Below are 23,910 nucleotides of genomic sequence, written 5' to 3'. Positions count from 1 at the left end.
GTTTGTAATAAATCTTGGCCCAAATTGGACAATGTTTTTACCACGACATATATGTGCCATGACGTGACACGATGCCACCTTTGATGACTTTCTGGTGAGTTTAGGATTTATGGGGACTTAAAAACCGAGATTCGAAATGTTTGAGTACGAGCCATGACACCAGTACGGTTGTAATTCGTTCCCATTCCTGGCATGGGACCTAAACATGCACCGAAGGACACATGTATAATTTTTCTAGCCATTTTGGTGAACTGGAGCATGTATTTGTAGTTCAGATTTGAAATATGGACATTAAATGCCTAGGAAACTCAATTAGTGTATAAAAAGGCCAAACGAACCCTGAATAAGTTTAAATTTCAGCACGGATATCCTATCGTTCCATGTTACCCGTAGAAGAAAATACAAGGTGAAAAGAGGCAGTGATTACGTTTCGCCCACAAGGGGGACACATTTCCCCATCGGAACCACGAGGCTTCTTTGAGAGAAGCTCCGGTTTGTAAGAGGCTCGTAATAAAACTTGCGCCACAATGGACGAAAAAAATTCCTCGACATATAAATGCAATGTCGTGACACCATGGCAGGTTTCACGATTTTTAGCTTAGTTTTGGATTTACGGGGATTTAAAAACCAAGATTCTTCTCACGAAATGTTTTCAAATAGCACACGGTTCACTCATGAGAGCCGATATTCAATGAAAACTTCGTGGAAACCATATTTTAAAGTTTCATAAAAATCTGAAAAAAATGTGGGATGTTAAGAAGGTGATGTTTTATTGCGACACAAAATTTCAAGTTGAAAAACATTACGAGATGTGAGCTATGAAAAAGACAAATTCCGCCCTGAATAGTGACATTACTATTCGACACTATTCAACACTGATTTTGTCTTTTTCATAGCTCACATCTCTTAATGTGTTTCAACTTGAAATTTTGTGTGTCAATAAAACATCATCCTATTAACATCCCGCATTTTTTTGAAACTTCAAAACATCTTTTTCTCGTGGTTTTCACCGGTTTCCACGGAATGTTGGTTTCCGTATGATATCACCCCCCCCCCCCCCGCTGCGCGCGCGGTCTGAGTCCTGCGTTCTGACTGGCCAGAACCCAAACCCCACGGATCGTACGTGTGCACCGTTGGATGCTCCCAGATTGAACGGCAACCCTGAGCCCTTTCGACAGCACATGCAGTACATGGGTAAGCACTGTGCGCATGCGTCATGTAGCTCACGCTTCCTTCTCTACTAGGTTTTCATTCAAAACAGGCTACCATTTCTCGCCACTCCTCTCATCGGTTTCCCGCCTCTTCTCCCAGATATGCATGATGTAGATGTTCGTTTAATTCTTATAGTTCATCTCATCCAAAATCAATTAGTTTTGTCAAAAGTATTTTAAGATTCATGGAATTGTGCATTGTAAAGGTAAAAACAAAAAGTGACAATTCATTTAGAAAAAAAGGTTTGGGCAATTAAGATATGGAAGATTCTAGAGAACAATGGAGAAGTGCTTGTGTTATGAGGTTTGTGCATTATGCTTAAGTTCAACCATGGAGTCTTCTAGATTGTACATGTGGCAGAATCTGGTGGAATGTAGATGATATCCAACGGCCAGTAGTGCTCGGATTTTCCATCTCTGTACCGTCGGATTGGCTTCATCCAACGAGCAACTTTCATAGTTATTCGCACACTATATATGTGTATAGATGTATAGATATATATAGATGTGTCCCATGCTAGACAAAATAAAGTTTGAGCGCATGCGTGGGATGACCCCCCCCCCCCCCCCGCTGCCGCCTTGAAGTTGGGAAACTGACATCATAGGTATTGAACCAGGCTTTGAGTCGGGTACGGTGTTCGGTTTGTAATGTACTTGGCGTGGCCCATCGAAGTTGTGCATTTGGGATTTAAACACATCATACACCATCGTACCCATACATATTTTCGAGCCGCATGTAGTGTATACAGGGTCTTCTGATCGACCACGTCTCCCTTGTGCGGTTTTTTGTGACGACACAGATATATGTGGGCTCCCCGAGTGTATATATATCATCCCTTTGACCGATAATGAGTGGTATGTGTTGGCCATGAATGGTTCCTCCTAGTTCATGTTAGGGCCGGTCACCGTCAAATGTCGGTCAACCAAAGCAAGCTCATGCGTTGTCAGGATTCCCTCCCAGATGCTCGGATTGCTGGGTTCGACCTACATCAAACCCTGCGTACGTATCTCGTCCTTAACTACCTTGCCTTCATGGTTGTTGTCTGTATCGAGAGGTAGGCACCACATTTAAATTGTACATTATTCTATATTGAAAGCACACATCACCCCTTCCCAACGTACATCATTTTGGGCCACATGCAAGAGGTGCTGATTTTGTGGTCCCTCTCGTGCGATGTTTATGATGGTTCAATCTATTGGCCCAAGCGGTTTATCGACAACAACAACTGTCATTTGACCAAACGAAAGATTCATTGGTCTATCTTATGGTAGGTCATGCCGACATGCATGTATGACCAAAGTATCCATCATTACGTGCATCCGCCCCACTGACACGAAGTGGGAGGTGGTGGGCCAAGCATCCTAGCTAGGTACGACATTATGTCATTATATATATCCTAGCTAGGTGGTTGTTAGGGTGCTTTCGGGTTTGCGAGGCAGGTGCCACCAAAGTTATGCATTGTGTATTTAAAGTTTTAAACATCCCCAATATTCGTACATATATTTGGCCACTTCCAGGTGGTTCTTGACTTCTGGCCCCTCTCATCGATCTTCAATGACGCGCCCAACCGTGGGCCCGCGGGGTCAAAGTTGTGCATTGGAATTTTGAACATCACATACCACCCTTTTCACTCATATATATTTGGCCCACATGCTGGTGTGGCTATCTTTTGACCCTCCCTAACGTTATTTTTTGCTGCAAAGACTGATGATCCTCAACGAACACGGGGTATAATATCTAAACCGTGTGCGATACAAGTGCGATGTGAATCACAACGATCGCGCAAGCGCGAGCAAATTATGGTGGAGGTACTGGCTCAACCGTGTGCGATGCAAGTGCGCTGAAATCACCACGACCGCGCAAGCGCGAGCAAAGGGTGGAGGTACTGGCTCAACCGTGTGCGATGCAAGTGCGCTGAAATCACCACGACCGCGCAAGCACGAGCAAAGGGTGGAGGTACTAGCTTAACCGTGTGCGATGCAAGTGCGTTGTAAAACCACCACCTGTGGAAGCTAAAGGCGGGTAAGTTTATTTGGAAATTAGGACGAACCGTGTGCGATAGACCAGCTAGCTAGAAATATAAAAAAAACTACCCGCCTTGAGCGTTGCAGAAATCGGTGGATCCGCGCCACTTTTCCTTATTATCATACACGCGTATTGTTATTGGACCATGCGCGATCTTGGGCACTCCCGCCCCGCATCAATTCCTTTACCCAAATTTTAGTAGCCGCCATACTTCAACCGTCGCCCACACTCCTCCAGCACTGACCTTATAATAAAATTTTAGCAGCCGAGGCATTTGAACCGTCGCCCTCCCTCGTCCACCACCATCTCCGCCCACCATTACTAAAATTTTCAGTAGCCGTGGCGTATCCTCAAACACCACACCCCCCCTCCACAGTCCCCCACCTGCCCCCTCCCCCTTCGAACCCTAGCTCGTAGCGGCCGCCGGCACCGCCGCCAACCCTGCCGGTCTGCCCGTTCCTCCTAGCTTAGATAATAAAGTTCAGGTTATCCAGCGATTCCCATACCATTGCCCCACTCCCTTGAGTTTTTAGATGAGGCCTGCAGTGTCCCTCCCCGCCAGATCCACATCCTCTGCTCCAGAATGTCACAGCCTAAGCTCGACCACGTATCCCGGGGAGCCCGACGAGCGTTCGGCCAAGAAGAGGTTTATCATGGCCTCTCCGGCGGATGTTGGCGAGGTGGCCGCCGTTCGCCCCGACCTGTCGATCCCGGAGCAACACGTTGCCGCGGAAGCCGGCGAAGACGTTGACTACGTTGCCATGCCGAAGGCTTCATGTCAGCGGGCTAGTGTATTACTGTATCTCAGGAAAGCTAGCTACGACATCAAGCTCGTCCACACCGACGGCTTCATGCGGGCCATGTCACAGGTTAAGTGGTCCATCCCCAACCCCTCTGGTTCAACCGCCGTCGATCTCTTCGACGGCCCTGCCGCTGATCTCCTCCGCCAAGCGGTCAAGGATTTGCGAGCTTTATACACCAACGAGCCCATTTTGTCACTTCTAAAGGACACGTTCTAATGCGGCGGCTTGGGATCCTCAATTGCCAAGTCAGATCTCATCGACCACGACCACGAGGAGGGCACCCATGAAGGTTCTTCCAAGGTGAAACAACCCATCTGTGACATCAGAGAGCGCACCATGGGTTTGTGCTCTTCCAACTGGAAGGATCCCGTCCATGAAATGTGAGGCAACATTCTATCAGCAAATATTACCTTTTCTAGCTTGCCAACCCATACCCTTTGTTGTAGTAGCATTTGCCGTGCGGTGCTTTAACTGTGTCGTGTTTAATTATTTCAGTTATGCAAAAATGTATTGTTCAATAGGTCTATGTGATGTTTAAGTATGAATTGTCCACTTTAGTTTCATGAATGGCTATATTTGGTTGTTTATAGTGAGTAGATGCCTTGTTTATCTGTATTTGGTTGTTAGGTTGGTTGGAGTGAGCATTTTTTCAGTTATCGAGCAGATGCCTTGTTTATCTGTATTTGGTTGTTAGGTTGGTTGGAGTGAGCATTTTTTCAGTCATCGAGCAGATGCCTTGTTTATCTGTATTTGGTTCTTAGTTTGGTTGCAGTGAGTATTTGTCCAGTTATCAAGCAGATGCCTTGTTTATCTGTATTTGGTTGTACTCAATACATATTCTACTGATAGTATGGCAACTCTCAGTTAACCTGATCAAGATCTTCCTTATGTGTGTTGCAGGGAAACAACGGGAGACACTACGGTTTACCATCGAGGTTTGTTCAAGCAGGGTCCTTTGGCTAATAGCACATTATTATACAGTTGCAGGAATCATTCTAATATTTAGGTTTCTTACAATTTGGTCTTGCACATGTAGGTCCTGCTGTCAGAGGCTTAGACCCACTGTTCGACCCATTTTGCATATGGGGAAATGAGATGTCCATGAATATCAGTCAAGTCAAGAAACTCGGAAAGATTGTTAGGATGAAGAAACTTGCGACGAATAACAGCAAGATCTTTGTTTGCACAATGAAGAAGACATCAGTCAACTATAGGATGGTACCAACTCTTTTACCTTGTTTTTACCCCTTGCGCCATTTCAAAATTTACAACAACGATTTATGCATAGCTTTGTTTTCAGTACTTTTCAAAGCAGTTCACCGATGATTACCTCTCAAACCACCTGCATGGTGAAGAGGCGAGGAAGGTATTCATTCAACACCCACGGTACAATACTGAAGTCTTGCTGAAGAGGACGAAGGTTGGGTGGGCAATTATCCATAGCCACTGACCTAAAGTTGCAAGGACATTCAACATCACTGAAGGCTCAATATTTGCCTTCCGCTTCTGCAGTTTCCCAGATGAGATTCATCTGTCTATTTAACGTGTATGATGCTACTTTCCAAAGGTTTTTGATGCTGCATGTGAAACTTGGTGCTGTTGTGTAATGGCATAACTGAGTGCCGAAGCTATCTGATGTAATTCGATTATGAAATCCTGGTTGCTTTTATACGGATATGAAATATCTGGCGTGTTCTATAAGAAATATCAGTTTGATTAGTACATGGATTATCAATAATAGGCTAATTACCCTGCTTATTGGGGTTTTCTATTGCAAACGGTTACTCAGACAGCACCGCGGGCGATGAACTCAAACAACCCGCACAGTTTCTAGAAAGTAGGCGTGTTCGATCAACTAACAATCACACACGGCTTCCGGCAGCGAACTGTTTGCGTTAGGCCACCTTGCACACACGTTTCCACATAAAGAACTGTGTGGGATGTACATACCTACGGGAATGATTTTCTGGGATTCACCGTGTGGGATGTACATACCTACGGAAATGATTTCTGGGATTCACCGTGTGGGATGAACATACCTACGGAAATGATTTCTGGGATTCACCGTGTGTGCCATGTACATACCTACGGAAATGATTTCTGGGATTCACCGTGTGGGATGTACATACCTACGGAAATGATTCCTGGGATTCACCGTGTGGGATGTACATACCTACGGAAATGATTGGGTTTCCATGCCTCGCCCGATCGCACACGGCCCCAGCCTGGGTCCCAGGAGGGCCTATCCCCAACGATTTCTGGGTCGTGTGGGAAGGACCCTCCTATCTCCTCGTCCTCGGGGCCCACCTCGACGCCCTCCGCGCCACCGTCACCGCCGCCTTCAACCTCGTCATTGGAGGAGAGCGCGATAACCTCGCCGCCCTCCGCGCCGCCGTACTCGCCGCCTTCGACCTCGTCATCGGAGGAGAGCGCGATAACCTCGCCGCCCTCCGCGCTGGCAAAGATTGCCCGCTCTGCCTCCACGAGCTCCGGATGCTGCCGGCAGAGCTCTTGCATGTAGGCCTCGTCGGCAGCCTCGGCCTCGAGGTGCTCCCACGCCTCGCGGTCCTCCAGCGCCATAGCCGAGTGAAAGATCGTGGATGTCGCCTAGAGGGGGTGAATAGGCGCTTTAAAATAATTGTGGTTTAGGCTTGAACAAATGCGGAATAAACCTAGCGGTTAATTTGACAAGCACAAAACCTACAACAACTAGGCTCACCTATGTGCACCAACAAATTATGCTAAGCAAGATAAACAACTAAGTGATAGCAAGATATATGACAAGAAACAATATGGCTATCACAAAGTAAAGTACATAAGTAAAGAGCTCGGGTAAGAGATAACCGAGGCACGCGGAGACGACGATGTATCCCGAAGTTCACACCCTTGCGGATGCTAATCTCCGTTTGGAGCGGTGTGGAGGCACAATGCTCCCCAAGAAGCCACTAGGGCCACCGTAATCTCCTCACGCCCTCGCACAATGCAAGATGCCGTGATTCCACTAAGGGACCCTTGAGGGCGGTCACCGAACCCGTACAAATGGCAACCCTTGGGGGCGGTCACCGAACCCGTACACTTTGGCAACCCTTGGGGGCGGTCACCGGTACCCGTCAAATTGCTCGGGGCTATCTCCACAACCTAATTGGAGACCCCGACACTTGCCCGGAGCTTTACACCACAATGATTGAGCTCCGAACACCACCAACCGTCTAGGGCGCCCAAGCACCCAAGAGGAACAAGCTCAAGGGTACCAAGCACCCAAGAGTAATAAGCTTCTCAACTTGTAACTTCCACGTATCACCGTGGAGAACTCAAACCGATGCACCAAAAGCAATGGCAAGGGCACACGGAGTGCCCAAGTCCTTCTCTCTCAAATCCCACCAAAGCAACTAATGCTAGGGAGGGAAAAGAGAGGAAGAACAAGAAGGAGAACACCAAGAACTCCAAGATCTAGATCCAAGGGGTTCCCCTCACCTAGAGGAGAAAGTGATTGGTGCAAATGTGGATCTAGATCTCCTCTCTCTTTTCCCCCAAAAAACTAGCAAGAATCCATGGAGGGATTGAGAGATAGCAAGATCGAAGAAGGTCAACAATGGGGGAAGAACACGAGCTCAAAGGATAAGGTTGAATGGGGAAGAAGACCCCCTTTTATAGGAGCTCCCGAATCCAACCGTTATGTGCTCAGCCCGCGCACGAGCGGTACTACCGCTCAGGGGAGCGGTACTACCTCCCGGGCGGTAGAACATGGAGAGCGGAGTAAAACAGAGGGCGAGGCAGAGCCGTATGAGCGGCACTACCGCTGGAGCCAGCGGTACTACCGTTGGCCGCAGCGGTACTACCGCTGGGACCGCGCACAGCGCCTACCATGAGCACAGGGAGAAGGAACAGAGAGGAGGGACATTGAGCGGCACTAGGGCGGTGGTAGCCGCGGTACTACCGCACATGAGCGGTACTACCGCTCCTACTGCCGCTGAACCCGACACGAGAAAACCACGTCTCGAGTCGAGGCGGTACCAGCGCGGAACCGGAGACGTACTACCGCTTATGGCCATGGGCGGTACTACCGCTGTGGGACAGCGGTACGACCGCTTGTGGCAATACGCGGTACTGCCGCTCCGGCCCAACGGTACAACCGCTGGCGCCATCCTAAAGCCACTTCCACGAAAACAAGTATACTCCACGGAAAACCAGAACTGCCATAACTTCTGCATATGAGCTCCGAATTGAGCAAACTCAAGCTTGTTGGACACAAGACGACGAGCAGCATCAAAACAGCGACAGGGGAGGTATGCCTAATATATAGAGGAGAGAAAACTCCAACCGAGAAGAACCGGCAAAACCTCCAACATCGAAAACATCATAGAATATGCATGTTAACTCCGTTTTCGATGAACTCGAGCTTGTCATGAAGATGATCAAAAGCTCCAAATCTCACAAGGAGAAAAACCAAACAAGAACCAATAAAGATGATGCAAGGATGCAATGGTTTGAGCTCTCTATGAATGATACGATCAACCTACTCATCGAGAGCCCCCCTTGATAGTACGGCAATCGATCCTATAACCCGGTCTCCCACAACTACCATGAGACCGGTAAAATAGAAAACCTATCAAGGGAAAACCTTTGCCTTGTGCATAGTCCACTTGAGCTGGATGATGATGATCTTGACTCCCTCAAATTGGACCACCTTTCTTGATTGCGTTGGCTCGGTGAAGACTAGTGGATTGCTCCCCCATACTCCACTATGGGTGAGCCACTCTTCGGCACATCTTCACAAGTCCATTGTCACCACAATGGATGGCAAGCTTCAAGCACTTGATCTCTTCATGATGCTCCACTTGAACTTGCACACCGCAACCTAACCCCACAAAGAACTCTCACGAAGACCATGGGTTAGTACACAAAGCGTAATTGACAATGCTTACCATACCATGGGATCGCTTGATCCCTCTCGGTACATCTTCTATGCTTTGTGTGTTGACCAACTTGATTCACTCTTTGACTTAGTCTTGATCAACCTTGAATCTTTCCAAATCTCTTCATTTGGATGATGTCTTGAAGGTAAACATGAATGATCACACACTCTTCTTCTTCAAGACATGCTTGCAATAAGCTCAACACTCACATGACCAATCTTTGGATAATTCCTCGAATAGCACCTTGGTCGACACAAACTCTCCTTGAAACCAACACATGTACTCCAAGAAAAGCCTATGGACAAAACCTTCAAATATAACTCAAGGCAACCATTAGTCCATAGAGATTGTCATCAATTACCAAAACCAAACATGGGGGCACCGCATGTTCTTTCACCGAGCTCACCACACTAGCTCCGGCGGAACGAGGTCGACCGTACGTGTGCCGAAGGGGAAATTGAGCCTAGCCGCCGTGCCGTGGTAGCGGACCTGCCAGCGGTCGAACTCCATGGCCGCGAGCTCGGCCGTGTGGAAGCTACCGAGCCACCGGCGGGTGTGGGTCTCCCAATCTGTAATCTCGGCGACCCACGTCCCCCACCGCCGCTGCCGGACCCTTAGGTAGGACCTCGTCGGCTGCCGGGTCCGAGGGAGGACGGGGAAGTCCTCGAACCGGTGTAGGGGCGCAGCGGCGGGCGGATCGGGGGACCGGCGACGGCGGTTCGAGCCCGCGGAGGACAGCGGGGACACCTCGGCGGCCACCTTGCTGGCGTCGGGCGAAAAGGCCGCGATAAACCTCTTTTTGGCCATTGGCTCCTCGAGCTCCCCGGCACACAGGCAGAGGTTGAGGATGGAGGCGCCGGCGATGGCGGCGACCTACCAATGGTTTCGAGGGTTGTGTGTGTCTGTGTGAGCGGAGGTTTAGGGGAGTGTGTGGTGTGTGTGGAGGGGGGCGGGGGGGCAAGGTGGTGTTTGAGGAAATACTGCGGCAACTGAAAATTTTACTAGGCGGGAGCAACAAGGCGGGGCTAATGAAAATTTGGGTCAAGGGCGAGTAGTTATTTTTGAGATTGCGTGGGATGCAGAGGCGGGAGTAAAATGCCGGGGCTACTAAAAATTTGAATCAAGGGACTGAAGCAGAGCGGGAGTAACAGACATCGCACACAGTCCGCACATACTAATCGTGTGCTATCAAACATTAAAACCTTCCAGGCGGTAGATATTTTCAAGATTACGAGGTAGTAATATTTTTGAGATTGCGAGGGATGCAGAGGCGGGAGTATTTGGGGAGCGAGCTAGTGTGCTTGACACGCCGGCTGTGGACTGTAGCCGATGCACCTTCTCGCGTAAGCCATAGGCGTACTATAAGCCGACGGTGCTCCAGGATATTTTGTACTATATCTCACACGGTTGGTGATAATAAGCTGTGTGGGATCTACTTGTTTTTTCATCTTCATTTGAATTACATAATGGGGTCACAGCGGCAATGGACGGTGTTTGAATTGCTAGACTTTTTATCTGCAGTGAACATGCAACTATATGTGTGTCGTAAAAGAATTGGAATTATTCAGGGTTCGTTTGGACATTTTATACATTAAACTGGTTTTCTAGCCATTTCAGGTGCACAATTCAAAATTAAACTATATGCACATGCTCCGGTGCATATAAATTGGTTGAAAAATCAAATATGTGTCCTTGGGTGCATGCTTAGGTCCCATGCAATAAATGGGAATGAATTTCAAACACCAGGGCACTGTTGATTGTCGGCAAAACGTTGAGATACCTGGTTTTTAAATTCTAGTAAATCCGAAACTCGTCTGAAATTCATGAAACTTGGCATGGTATCATGGAACGGCATCAACATGCCGTGTTAATTTTTTTTCCTATTTTGGGGACAGGTTTGGGTATAAGCTTCTCACAAACCAGAGCTTCTCACAACAAGCGTGATGGTTTCGGTACGGAACGTGCCACCTTTGGGGACGAAACGATATCCGATGCCCCTTATTGCTTTAAAAATTTTTCTAGTGCCAACATAGAACAACATGAGTGTTGTGTTAAGTTTTGGAAATTTTCGGGGTTCGTTTGGACATTTTTATACATTAACTGGGTTTTCTTGGCATTTTATGTGCATAATTCAAAATTGAAATACATGCACATGCTCCAGTGCATACGAATTGGTTGAAAAATCAAATATGTGTCCTTAGGTGCATGCTTAGGTCCCATGCAAGAAAAGGGAATGAATTTCAAACACCAGGGCACTGTTGATTGCCGGCAAAACGTTGAGATACCTGGTTTTTAAATTCTAGTAAATCCAAAACTCGTCTGAAATTCATGAAACTTGACATGCTATTATGGAGCGGCATCAACATGTCGTGGTAAAAAATTTGTCCCATTTGGGGCAGGTTTGGGTATAAGCTTCTCACAAACCATAGCTTCTCACAACAAGCGTGATGGTTTCGGTAGGGAACGTGCCACCTTTGGGGACAAAACGATATCCGTTGCCTCTTATTGCTTTCAAAAAATTTCTAGTGTCAACATAGAACAACAGGAGTGTTGTGTTTAATTTTGGAATTTTTCGGGGTTCGTTTGGCCTTTTTTATACGTTAATTGTGTTTCTAGGCATTTAATGTGCATAATTCAAATTTGAACTACAAGCACATGCTCCAGTGCACCAAAGTTGGTTGAAAAATCACATGTGTGTCCTTGGGTGAATTCCTAGGTCCCATGCAAGAAATGGGAATGAAATTCAAACACCAGAGCACTATTGATTGGCGACAAAACATTGAGATGCCTGGTTTTTAAATTCTAGTAAATCCAAAACTCGTCTGAAATTCATGAAACTTGGCATGCTATCATGGAGCGGCATCAACATGCCGTGGTAAAATTTTTGTCCCATTTGGGGGCAGGTTTGGGTATAAGCTTCTCACAAACCAGAGCTTCTCACAACAAGCTTGATGGTTTCGGTAGGGAACGTGCCACCTTTGGGGACGGAACGATATCCGTTGCCTCTTATTGCTTTCAAAAAATTTCTAGTGTCAACATAGAACAACAGGAGTGTTGTGTTTAATTTTGGAATTTTTCGGGGTTCGTTTGGCCTTTTTTATACATTAATTGGGTTTCTGGGCATTTAATGTGCATAATTCAAATTTGAACTACAAGCACATGCTCCAGTGCACCAAAGTTGGTTGAAAAATCACATGTGTGTCCTTGGGTGAATTCTAGGTCCCATGCAAGAAATGGGAATGAAATTCAAACACCAGGGCACTGTTGATTGCCGGCAAAATGTTGAGATGCCTGGTTTTTAAATTCTAGTAAATCCAAAACTCGTCTGAAATTCATGAAACTTGGCATGCTATCATGGAGCGACATCAACATGCCGTGGTAAAAAATTTGTCCCATTTGGGGCAAGTTTGGGTATAAGCTTCTCACAAACCAGAGCTTCCCACAACAAGCGTGATGGTTTCGGTAGGGAACGTGCCACCTTTGGGGACGGAACGATATCCGTTGCCTCTTATTGCTTTCAAAAAAATTCTAGTGTCAACATAGAACAACAGGAGTGTTGTGTTTAATTTTGGAATTTTTCGGGGTTTGTTTGGCCTTTTTTATACTTTAATTGAGTTTTTGGGCATTTAATGTGCATAATTCAAATTTGAACTACAAGCACATGCTCCAGTGCACCAAAGTTGGTTAAAAATCACATGTGTGTCCTTGGGTGAATTTCTAGGTCCCATGCAAGAGATGGGAATGAAATTCGAATACCAGGGCACTGTTGATTGCTGGCAAAACATTGAGATACCTGGTTTTTAAATTCTAGTAAATCCAAAACTCGTCTAAAATTCATGAAACTTGGCATGCTATCATGGAGCGGCATCAACATGCCGTGGTAAATTTTTTGTCCCATTTGGGGCAAGTTTGGGTATAAGCTTCTCACAAACCAGAGCTTCTCACAACAAGTGTGGTGGTTTCGGTAGGGAACGTGTCACCTTTGGGGATGGAACGATATCCGTTGCCTCTTATTGCTTTCAAAAAAATTCTAGTGTCAACATAGAACAACAGGAGTGTTGTGTTTAATTTTGGAATTTTTCGGGGTTCGTTTTGCCTTTTTTATACATTAATTGAGTTTCTGGGCATTTAATGTGCATAATTCAAATTTGAACTACAAGCACATGCTCCAGTGCACCAAGTTGGTTGAAAAATCACATGTGTGTCCTTGGGTGAATTTCTAGGTCCCATGCAAGAGATGGGAATGAAATTCAAACATCTGGGCGTCGTGGCTCGGCCGGAAAGATTGAGAAACTTGGTTTTTTAATTCCTGTAAATCCAAAACACGCGTGAATATCATGAAACGGCATGGTGTCATGACATGGCATCAACATGTTGTGGTAATGTTTCTGTCCGATTTGTGAAGGCGCCACATTAACAATCAACAAAGTCATTTTGGAACAAGTGCTGTCACGTTACAAATCGGAAACACAAGTATTATTGAAACCATGGGTGTCCTACTTACCAATTACGTGCCGCCACGCGTTCCCTTTTTTTATTGGCTAGGAGATGTCGTGTGGGGTAGCTATTTGAGTACGGGAGGCGTGAGATCAGACCCCTGCGCATGCTCATCGGGAGGACAGCCCTTTGACCGCTACCCACTGCGCACCTCCCTCCCAACGTCTCCATTAATGGCGCCCGAGCCCCTGTTCTACGATGTGGCTATATGTCTCACTGGACTAAGATTTAAGAGAGAAAAATGAAAGTCCGAAAAGAAAGTTTTGCACGGGTCTTGATGTAAGATCCGACGGACCAATATAGCTTCGACTGCGACTTATAGCAAGCATGATGAATATAAGGACGATGACAGTGAGTAATAATTGTCTTACATATTTAGGAACATAATTTTAAAAAGCCACATGCGGCAACGCCCGAAATACACAAGGGCAAAAGAAGAAGGAAGACAACGATCTAGCTCGCTGATCTCTACTTTCTTGATGCGTTGCTGCAGGCCGCGGGACTAGTCTCCGCGGCGAGCGGCGATGAGCTCTTTCTTTTCCTCAAGATGCTGCTTGAGAGCATCCACGGATTCCTCCACCAGCCTTCTGCGCTCGATGCGCAGCATGGCATTCTCGTCCATAAGTTTCTCGACGATGACGCCGGTCCTCTTCAACAAGGCAGTGGTCTCCTCCTGCTGCTCTGCACTTCCGACGATCTTCGCCCTCAGCAGGTCGCGCTCGGCCCGGAGCTTCGCATTGCTCTCATTTAGTTGCCGGATGACGCCGGTAGCCTGTTCAAAAGAGGCTTTCATGTCATCCTGCAACCTCGCCCAGCCGGATATCTGATCCATCTGGCTATGGACGATCGCGTGCATGCGCCTGTAAGGTTCCTCGCCTGCCCGCGAGACATTTTCCCAGGCCGCCGCGGCGCGGGAGGACATCTCTGCTGCATTCGTGGCGCGGCGGGACATCTCTTCTGCTTCCGCGGCGCGGCCGGACCAGTCTGCTGCATTGACGGCGCGGCGGGACCTCCGTGCTGCTTCAACGGTGTGGTGGGACCTTTGTGCTGCTACGGCCGCGCGGCGGGACATGCCGGCTACGTTTGTGGCGAGGCGGGACATCTCACGTGCTTCCGCTTCCATGCTCGCATCTCCCTGGTGGCAATCTCTCGACCCAGAACTCACGCTGGCCATGGCAGACGCAAGGGAACGATGATGAATGACTTGTTTGTTTTTGTGGATGAGGAGTTGAGGAGGAATATGCAGTCATCTTGGAGTAGTAGTATTTATAACCGAGTACTAATACACTCCTAAGTGGGAAACCGTTTAGGTTTTGATCGGTGTGAACAGGTTTGCAATTTGGAATGTCACGGGACGCGGGCTCAAAATTTACTGACGGTTATAAGTGCGGCACTATTCCCGGAAGGCGTAACGTGGGCACGTACGCCTTGTTGGCCGCGTACGTGGCGTTTGCACCATAGGGTGCACCACAATAGGCAACGTCCGCACACGTCTTGTTCCAACAACCGTGCGCGCTCGTTATTACCATCACGCACGCTTTTTTTAATTAGAATCTGTGTGCCCGTCTAGCGCACACACGTTGATCTATCTAACTGTTTTAGTTTGTTGTGGCTAATCGCAAACAGTTCATCCGTGTGAAGTGTATGCCATCAATCGCAGACACTTTTTTTTGCTAATAATAGCAGACACTTTGATTTGGCTGACCCGTTTCTGTTCTGTTGTCTAATCACAAACAGTTAATCCTTCTGATGCGTATGCCCTCAATCGCACACACCTTTATCTAGCTGCCCGTTTCTATTGTTCATCCTCATCAAAAATAGTTCATCCGAGTGAACCGTATGTTGTATATCGCACACGCCTTCATCTGGCTGCCCTTTTTTTGTTCCTCCTCATCGCAAACAGTTCATTAAACTAAAACGTATGCCCTGCATCGCACACGCAACTAAAATCTGAACCGTGTTTGATGGCTCCGGCATCGTAAATGTTTTGCACCTTTTTTGACGGTTCTTTTACACCACTGTTTGCGATTATTGCATCGCACACAGTTTCGTCGAAGGGTCTCTGATCGTAGTGTCGTGTTAGCTGCATCCTGCAGAAGTGTTTGGAAAACAAATTGACACTAGTTTTGGCACTATGAAAGCTTTGGCAAACCAAAAAATTAACACTAGTTTGGAGCTGTCAAATTAAATAAAGCTTTGGCAATGTCAAAGCTTTGGCAAACAAATTGACAGTAGTTTTGGAACCGTTTTGGCATTGTAAAAACTTTTTCAAAAGAATTAACATTAGTTTGAAGCTGTCAAAATAAGTAAAGCTTTGGCACAGTCAAAGCATTGGCAAACAAATTGAAACTAGTTTTGGCACCATCAAATTAAGTAAGGTTTTGGCAAACAAATTGACACTAGTTTGGAGCTGTCAAAATTAGGGGTTTTGAGCCGTCAAATTCCTAATGTTGCCTACTCACTCAAACTATCCAGCACTACCATACAAAAGTATCCATCCATCAAACTCCTACTTTTTTCTACTCACTCAAACTATCCTAATTCGTCAACATATTGCACTGCCAAACCAAAACCCTTTCGATGCGAATCAAATCGGGAAGGGATGAACTCACCGGTGAATTTGTAGATAGGGGAAAGAAGGGGGAGGGGATGAACTCACCGATGATTTTGTAGTCGATGCCATGCACAAGCGATGCCTAGCAGCCCCGTCGTCTCCGTCGCCATCGCCGAAACCCTAGCGATGCAAATCAACTCGGGATGACCCTACCGCTGCACAACAAAGCAAATCTAATGGGTGTAGAGATAGGGCAATGAGCGGAGGAGTTGTAGATGTTTACCTCAGCCTTGGAGCCCGTAAAAAATGGATGGAATCGGCCGACGACGAGTGGCGGCAACAAGGACCGAGCGTCGGCAACGAGAGAGGGAGAGAGCTGTTGCGAGGGCGGCGTTGCTCCTTTGTTTTGACCCAGTGCTACCGACACACTCTTGGGCTAGGCCCAGTAAGCCAATGGGCCGTTGCCCCTCGGTTTTACTTTATAAAAATGTCACCAAACATAATATATAAACAACTACAATATTATAATATAACCACAATAATACAAAAATAACTACAATACTAGAAAAAGGTAAAAATATTCTTACATCAATAAAATCACTTTATAAAAATGTCACCATTTCCAATTACAATATTCTTACTTCAATGAAATTAACTACAATAGTTTTTATATAATATAAAAAAATCACCATTTATGAAAAATAAAACGGTAAACATTTGAAAGAATCAAAATATATTATAAAAATGTCATGATTTCCAATTATAATATTCTTACTTTAATACAATTAACCACAATATTTTTTGACTAATATAATATACTCAAAATGTTCATCATTTTAAAAGGTAAAACAATGGAAAGACTTGAAATATATTATAAAAGTTTCACCATTTCCAATTACAATATTCTTACTTTAATAAAATTAACTACAGTATTATGTTACTAATATAACATAAAAATGTTCATCATTTATAAAATAAAACAAAACGTAAAGAAGTAATAAAAAATGATTACAAATAAAACTAATTCCAATAAAATATAGTGGCGATGTGGCAATACATATCACTCCACAAGAAAACCTAATAGTGGTGACGTTTGATGTTATGCCATGTCACCACTAAGCTGCACCTTGTCCCAATCATGGGTCCCACCTACAGGTAGCTTAAAAAATGTGCCAACGACACCACTATTATCTTAGTGATGTCGTACCAAATAGTCCAAAGCCAGCATTATTTGGAAAATATAGTGGTGACGTTCATTGAAAATGGGACGCCATCTTTCACGAACTTCCATGACAAAATGCTAGTTGCCTCGTAACGCATACACTGGAGCGTTTGTCCCATCGACGAAGACTACTTACTATACGCGTTTTCTGAAGAGCAACAACGGAAAAAAAATAGGTGAACCTGGATACCATACTATTAAAGAGAAAGATACATAAACTAAAGATGTGGCTAGCCATTTCTCTACTAGTGCATGTTCAACGCGCGGGGTGTGTAATTGTTTTTTATTTTAACATAGTTTAAATCTTAGGGGTGAATTAGGTATGTAAGTGGCAAATAAACAACGTTGTTTAGTTCTCGAAAAAACAAATTACTCCCTCTATTCACTTTTATAAGACCTTTGAAGACATTTCAGATAATGTGCAAAACATTCCATTTTGAGTTGTCTAAAACGACTTACAAAAGTGAACAGAGAGAGTATTGTACTGTTAGAATACAAGTGGGTTTCAACGGAACCGATTTACATTCCTAGGTTGACTTTGTTAAGTAATTAGGCATAATTTCCATGATTAATTTCAGAATATTAAACATGACGATTGCAACTACTGACATGTGAATCTCAAGCATACTAGAAGCACTAAACAACATGAATAGTAGCAACACAACATTGCAAAACATGAAAATGGCAAACATGTTTAACTAACGAGATGGGACACTATAGTTACACCGATCGTTTGCAGATGAGGTAGCTGTTAGTGCAGCGATGTTGTTGACGACGACGTTGGTGAAGAGCGGTTGCAGAAGACGACGTCGAGCAAGATCGCCCAATCTGGATGGTAGACGAGCCGTGATGAAGACAGCGAGCAGTCACGCACGTGGTGTTTTCCAAAAATCTAATTCACCCTCTCCCATGCAGGTTCACAAAGGCGAGTGGTTCCGGAGACCTGCTCTTCCGTTTGCCGGCGCTCGGGATGGAGTGGACTACGGTGGCGGCGCAAGGAACGAGGTGTGGCAAAACCTAGATTGGTTTTGGTGTGTGTTGCGGCGTCCGCGACATGGGAGGCCCACACCGCAGGTCTGAGTTGATTGCGGGACCAACCCGAACCAACTAAGTTGTGACGCGTCCGTCATGTCGTTTCGAGCGGCGGCGGCGGAGGAGTGTGGGAGAGACCCTCTTATTCTCACTCACTTACAAGTGCTACTACACTCCACCTTATAAGGTGGTGTGCAACCCCTCCAACTTCCGGGGTGGGACTAAACTTCCCACTCCCACCACTTGCTCACACGCATGGGCCTTTGAGATTTCAGAAATTGCCTATTGGGCTGCCCTATAAATGAGCCCAATATTCTAACAGACTTTATATTGTGTTTGAAATCAGATCTCTAGCCTCGTGGCAACGCGTGGAGTACCTCTAGTAAAAGTGACATTTTGCCCTTTTACAGTTTTTTCAGGTTTGGTATCCAAAATAGTTTTACTCTTAGATCATGATTTTATTTATTTTTTACTTTTTAGATGTCTTGCTATAATCAGTTGATTCGTTTTTAGGGTAAATGCTTTCTTTTTGAGCAAGTTATTTTAGGGTAAACAATCATCACATTCTCCACGCAGTCAGCAGCGCCCCGCGACGTGGTTCATTTGAAGCCCACCTATCTCCCCGCCGTCCGCTCCTAGCCCACTTTGGCCCAGGATCCAGACCGGGGCGCCCGCCTGTCGCGCGCCGCCTCCTCTCTTCCCATCTTCCACCCCATGCCGCCGGCCGCCGCCGTCTTGTAACCCAAACGGACCCATGGCCGCCGCCATCGCTGCCTCGCTTATCCGCCGCACCACCTCATCGCCGTACCGCCGCCTTCTCCTCCCCACCTTCTCCCACCTCCACCGCCCTGCCCCCCAACCTCCATCCCCATGGCTCCCATCCCAGCATCGCTTCCTCTCGTCCGACGCACCCGCCGACCCTGATCGGAAGCTGCCTCCGCTGGACCCGAAGCAGCTATGGCGCGAGCTCTCCACCACCGAGCCTGCGACGGGCTCGTCGCGCCTCCCCAAGGCCACGTGGGACGAGGTGGTGGCCCTCACCCGCCGCTTCGCCAAGGATCCCGCCATTGCCGACCAGGCCCTCGCGCTCTACATCCCCTCCTCGGAGTTTCCCACGTATGCTCGGCACTTCCGCCACTTCATCCCTGCGCGCCTCTCCCAAGAATCCGCCGAGCGGCTCCTTTCTCTCCCGGGCGAGGACGCGCACGCCCTCCTCCTCCCGGCCTTCGCCGAGTACTGCCTCAACTACCATGCGGATCAGTTGAGGCAGAACAAGTCCGTCATGGCTGCGGCTGACCTCACGGCGCCGCACACCTGGTACCCCTTCGCCCGCGCCATGCGCCGGCGGGTGGTGTACCATTGCGGGCCCACCAACAGCGGCAAGACGCACAACGCACTCGCACGCTTCAGCGCCGCCAAGTCCGGTGTGTACTGCAGCCCGCTCCGGCTCCTCGCCATGGAGGTGTTCGACAAGGTCAATGCACTCGGTGTCTACTGCACCCTCCGCACTGGCCAGGAGATAAAGGAAGTCCCCTTCTCCAACCATGTTGCTTGCACTATTGAGATGCTGTCCACGGAGGAGCTCTACGAAGTCGCCGTGGTTGATGAGATACAGATGATGGCTGACCCTGTGAGGGGCTATGCGTGGTCACGTGCTGTTCTTGGGATCAAGGCAGATGAGATACATCTCTGTGGTGACCCTAGTGTGCTCAAGATTGTTCGTAAGGTCTGCGCAGATACTGGTGATGATTTGGAGGTGCATCAGTATGAGCGGTTCAAGCCACTTGTTGTCGAGGCCAAGCCGCTACTTGGAGACCTCAAGAATGTTCGCTCTGGTGATTGCGTTGTTGCCTTCTCACGCAGAGAGATATTTGAGGTGAAGCTGGCAATTGAGAAGTTTACGAAGCACAAGTGTTGCGTCATATATGGAGCTTTGCCACCGGAGACAAGGCGCCAGCAAGCAACATTGTTCAATGAACAGGATAATGAGTATGATGTTCTTGTAGCGAGTGATGCGGTCGGTATGGGTCTGAACCTTAACATTAGGAGGGTTGTGTTCTATAGCTTGTCCAAGTACAACGGGGACAAGATGGTACCTGTTGCTGCTTCACAGGTAAAACAGATAGCTGGGCGTGCTGGTCGGAGGGGAAGTGTTTATCCAGATGGACTCACAACCACTTTCTTGTTGGATGATTTGGATTATTTAATTCAGTGCCTGCAACAGCCGTTTGAGGAGGCACAAAAAATTGGTCTTTTTCCTTGCTTCGAACAAGTGGAAATGTTTGCCAGTCAGTTCCCCAACCTCACTTTCACTGACTTGTTGGATAAGTTCCGTGACAATTGCCGCATCGACAAGACATACTTCATGTGCCAGCAGGATAGTATCAAGAAGGTTGCTAATATGCTCGAGAGGGTACAGGGTCTCTCCCTCAAGGATCGCTACAATTTTTGTTTTGCGCCAGTTAATATAAGGGATCCGAAAGCCATGTACCATCTTCTGAGATTTGCTACTCATTATAGCCAGAGCCGTCGTGTTAGCATTGCGATGGGAATGCCGAAGGGTTCGGCAAGGAATGACACTGAACTGCTGGATCTCGAGACGAAGCACCAGGTCCTGTCGATGTATTTGTGGCTGTCACACCATTTTGAGGAAGATAACTTTCCTCATGTGCAGAAAGCTGAGGAAATGGCAACGAATATTGCTGATTTGCTTGGCAAGTCACTTGCCAAGGCATCCTGGAAGCCTGAATCAAGACAACAAGCAAAGCAGAGGCGAGAAGAAATAGAGGAGAGTGACAGAAATGCTGAACAGGCGTCAGATGATGATGCAAAGGATGTTTCCAAAGTTGGTTATGAAAGGACGAGGTCGCTTCCTAAAACATTTCAAAGGTAATATAACTCTAGCCCGCATCTTTTCACACATATGGTGATCGTTTGTGGAGATTTTTTTTCTTGTCATGTAGTAGATGTCATTTTTATTTGCTTTTCTTGTATCAAAAGAAGTTGTCTTTCTGATAAATAGAGGCTAATAATGAAGAATCCCATGCCACCTAATGCAGTTAAGTTATACTATGGAATTTATTCGGCTTCACTTTGGGTCAGAAGAAACCTGTGAGAACACTATGCTTTAATTCCATACAACAGCTGGCAAGTGAGTTTGTGAACTCTATGTATTCCCGTTCTTTATTTGTTCAAGTAACTACAATCCCAATGCCAACTTATAATAATAATTCAAGTAATCGTAAACTCAACTTCCAGTTGGCAAAATCAATCTCTTCAAAATGGATTTGAGATAATAGTTTTAAGTTCAATTTATATTGCTTAAAACGTTAAATTGTTCCCGATTTGTATATATTATCTAATAGTAAACTATCAAATATTACCTGAAGTTCCGAACATGTAAATCTTGGGTTGTTTCTTAGCTAACTTTCTTGTTCGCTGGCATATCACCTCATCCTGATCCTGGTATCCTCTTTAGCTGTATATTATTCTGGTTAGCTTTGTGATTTGCTTGGAGCATGTATTTCTTGAACATTTTTATGATCCTTTCATTTGAAGTTGATTTGGGCATCTTGGCAAAAAGAAAAGTGTTTATTTCTTCGAATACATGAGTTTGCCAGAATTATGTTACCAATAATCAGGAGTTCATTTTGGTAAAATGTGCCCTTTTGAGGAAGGACTGTTATCACAGAAGGATTTGTGTGGATCTGTAGAATAAAAAAACTTCAAAACACCAGAAGAGATACGCAAATCACTGTCATTACAAAATTACCAGAGCAAATAAGGTGTAGATTTTCATGAATCTATAACCTTATGTGTTTTCTGGACTTAGTTGGGAATGGTAATGGTAATTGTGTATTATGTCTGTGAGTACCTACCTGAAAACAGTTGCAGCATTTAAGTTCAAACTGAAAATCTCATGCTTGTGTACATGCTGCCGAACCTCAAGTTGCTCTCACACTAAATATGCAGAGTACGACAGTGAATCTGTAGGAAGGTGCCAGATGATATATTATCATCTGGCAAGAAGCTGTTCACCAGCAGAAAATATTCATCTCCAGTGTATGGTGTATATGTTAAATTAAGGGCATTTAACATATTGATATTCTGTTTTGGCTAACACCTACTCCCTCCGTTCCTAAATATTTGTCTTTCTAAAGATTTCAACAAGTGACTACATACGGAGCAAAATTAGTGAATCTACACTCTAAAATATGTCTATATACATCCGTATGTGGTAGTCCATTTGGAATCTCTAAAAAGACAAATATTTAGGAACGGAGGGAGTATTGCTTTTGGCAATGTCATGTTGAACAAAATAGTTTGTTCGTCAATTTCTTCCATAGCTAAGGATTCACCGTAATTTTTGAGTCAACTGATGGAACATATGGCTTAATATTTTCATTCTTGTTTCCATCCAGAACAAAGTTGTTTCCGTACAAGGTTACATGCCCATTATGCATCTTTTGCTGTTAGGCAAACTAAATTTCAGAATATTTTTCTCGGTATGATTTATGTGACGCTATCTTTGTTTATATGTTTTCCTCGTTTCGAGAATTGAGTTACCGAGCCATATAGTCCAGATTTGATTTACTGCAGCATGGCTTTTCATCTTGGATGAGTGCTTCTCATTGCCTGATCTTTTGAGTTACACAGAAATTTTCAAACAATTCCTAAAAGTGTACTTTCTGATACAATAGTTGATTTGGGCATGTTTGAAAAGTTTACATAGCAAAACATATTTAACTAAGATAATTCTGGACGTACTTATGATGTATTGTTTCCTCCTGAAGGACAAGACATGGTCAGCCCAGCCATAATTCTTCTTTGAACCTTCTGGCCTGATTGTGGGGTTGGCTATACCCAATTGAATGCTAGAGAAGAACCTGTTGAGCCAAGCTGCGACGCCTCTTGAACCCCCAAATCTGGTGCTTACATGTCACAGCTATTGCTATTCTTCCAGTTTTGGCGTATGCCAGCTATGTTGTGCTGGCATGTTGCGCTGAAGCCAGCCAGAGGTGCGCCATGACATTTGCATCAACTGGCGGCTATTTTATTGGCACCAGAAGAGATAGCTGCTGAGTAATGATGTTGTGCAATGCTAGATTGCACGCTGAATAAGGATCTTTAAGTTATCAGAAACAAACTGGTTTTTTGCTGACATGCTACACCAGTATGCGGGTAATAAGCAAACGTGGGGATTTTCAAGGTTTTCATAGATTATTCCTAAGATGTCTTAGATGATTTAGTGTGATTGTCAAACTTGACTGTAATATTTAGAGAGGATAGCAGAGATGTATTATATGCCACTTTCAGGATGTTCTCGCGTTGGTGCAACTGCAGATTGGAGCTTTCTGGTGCCCCGTTCAGATGTCAGATGCTAAGTAGACAAAATGTGTAACTTATTTCCACAGTGGTTGCCCTGCGTCGATGTTGGAATCATTTATCTCGATTTGGGATACGAATGACACTGGATCCAGATCTATCTTGCTTGTAGATGAGCCCTGTTAGGGTATGAGCATTCTGATCCGTCCAGTCTTGACTGAGATAATAGTTCTGGGGAGTACGGAGCCATTTGGGATGAAGGAATTTACATGAGTTTTGAAGGATTCTCGTCGAAAAATTCTTTTGTGTCTTGCATTAACACTC

The 23,910-nt window shown here is 45.8% G+C and overlaps 1 protein-coding gene across 2 annotated transcripts; it reads left to right on the top strand.

Moving 5' to 3' along the window:
* The first annotated feature begins 18,890 nt into the window (after nt 1-18,890).
* On the top strand, nt 18,891-23,603 carry LOC109737781 (ATP-dependent RNA helicase SUV3L, mitochondrial). Of its 2 annotated transcripts, XR_002226672.3 has the most exons (3): nt 18,891-21,150; nt 21,321-21,412; nt 23,055-23,603. XR_002226672.3 is itself a non-coding variant. In XM_020296910.3 (2 exons), the coding sequence occupies exons 1-2, from the start codon at nt 19,016-19,018 to the stop codon at nt 23,104-23,106; spliced, it is 2,187 nt and encodes a 728-aa protein (XP_020152499.1). In that variant the 5' UTR covers nt 18,893-19,015; the 3' UTR covers nt 23,107-23,603. The 2 variants fall into 2 exon arrangements, 1 of the variants encoding a protein (XP_020152499.1); XM_020296910.3 differs by lacking the exon at nt 21,321-21,412 and having other exon boundaries at nt 18,893-21,150.
* Nucleotides 23,604-23,910: the final 307 nt, after the last annotated feature.

This window comes from Aegilops tauschii, chromosome 2 (genome assembly GCF_002575655.3).
Source record: "Aegilops tauschii subsp. strangulata cultivar AL8/78 chromosome 2, Aet v6.0, whole genome shotgun sequence".
In the NCBI taxonomy this organism is placed as follows: Eukaryota; Viridiplantae; Streptophyta; class Magnoliopsida; order Poales; family Poaceae; genus Aegilops; species Aegilops tauschii.
The sequence above is the reverse complement of the archived record's forward strand: the minus strand, read 5'-3'. Positions and strand labels throughout refer to the sequence as shown.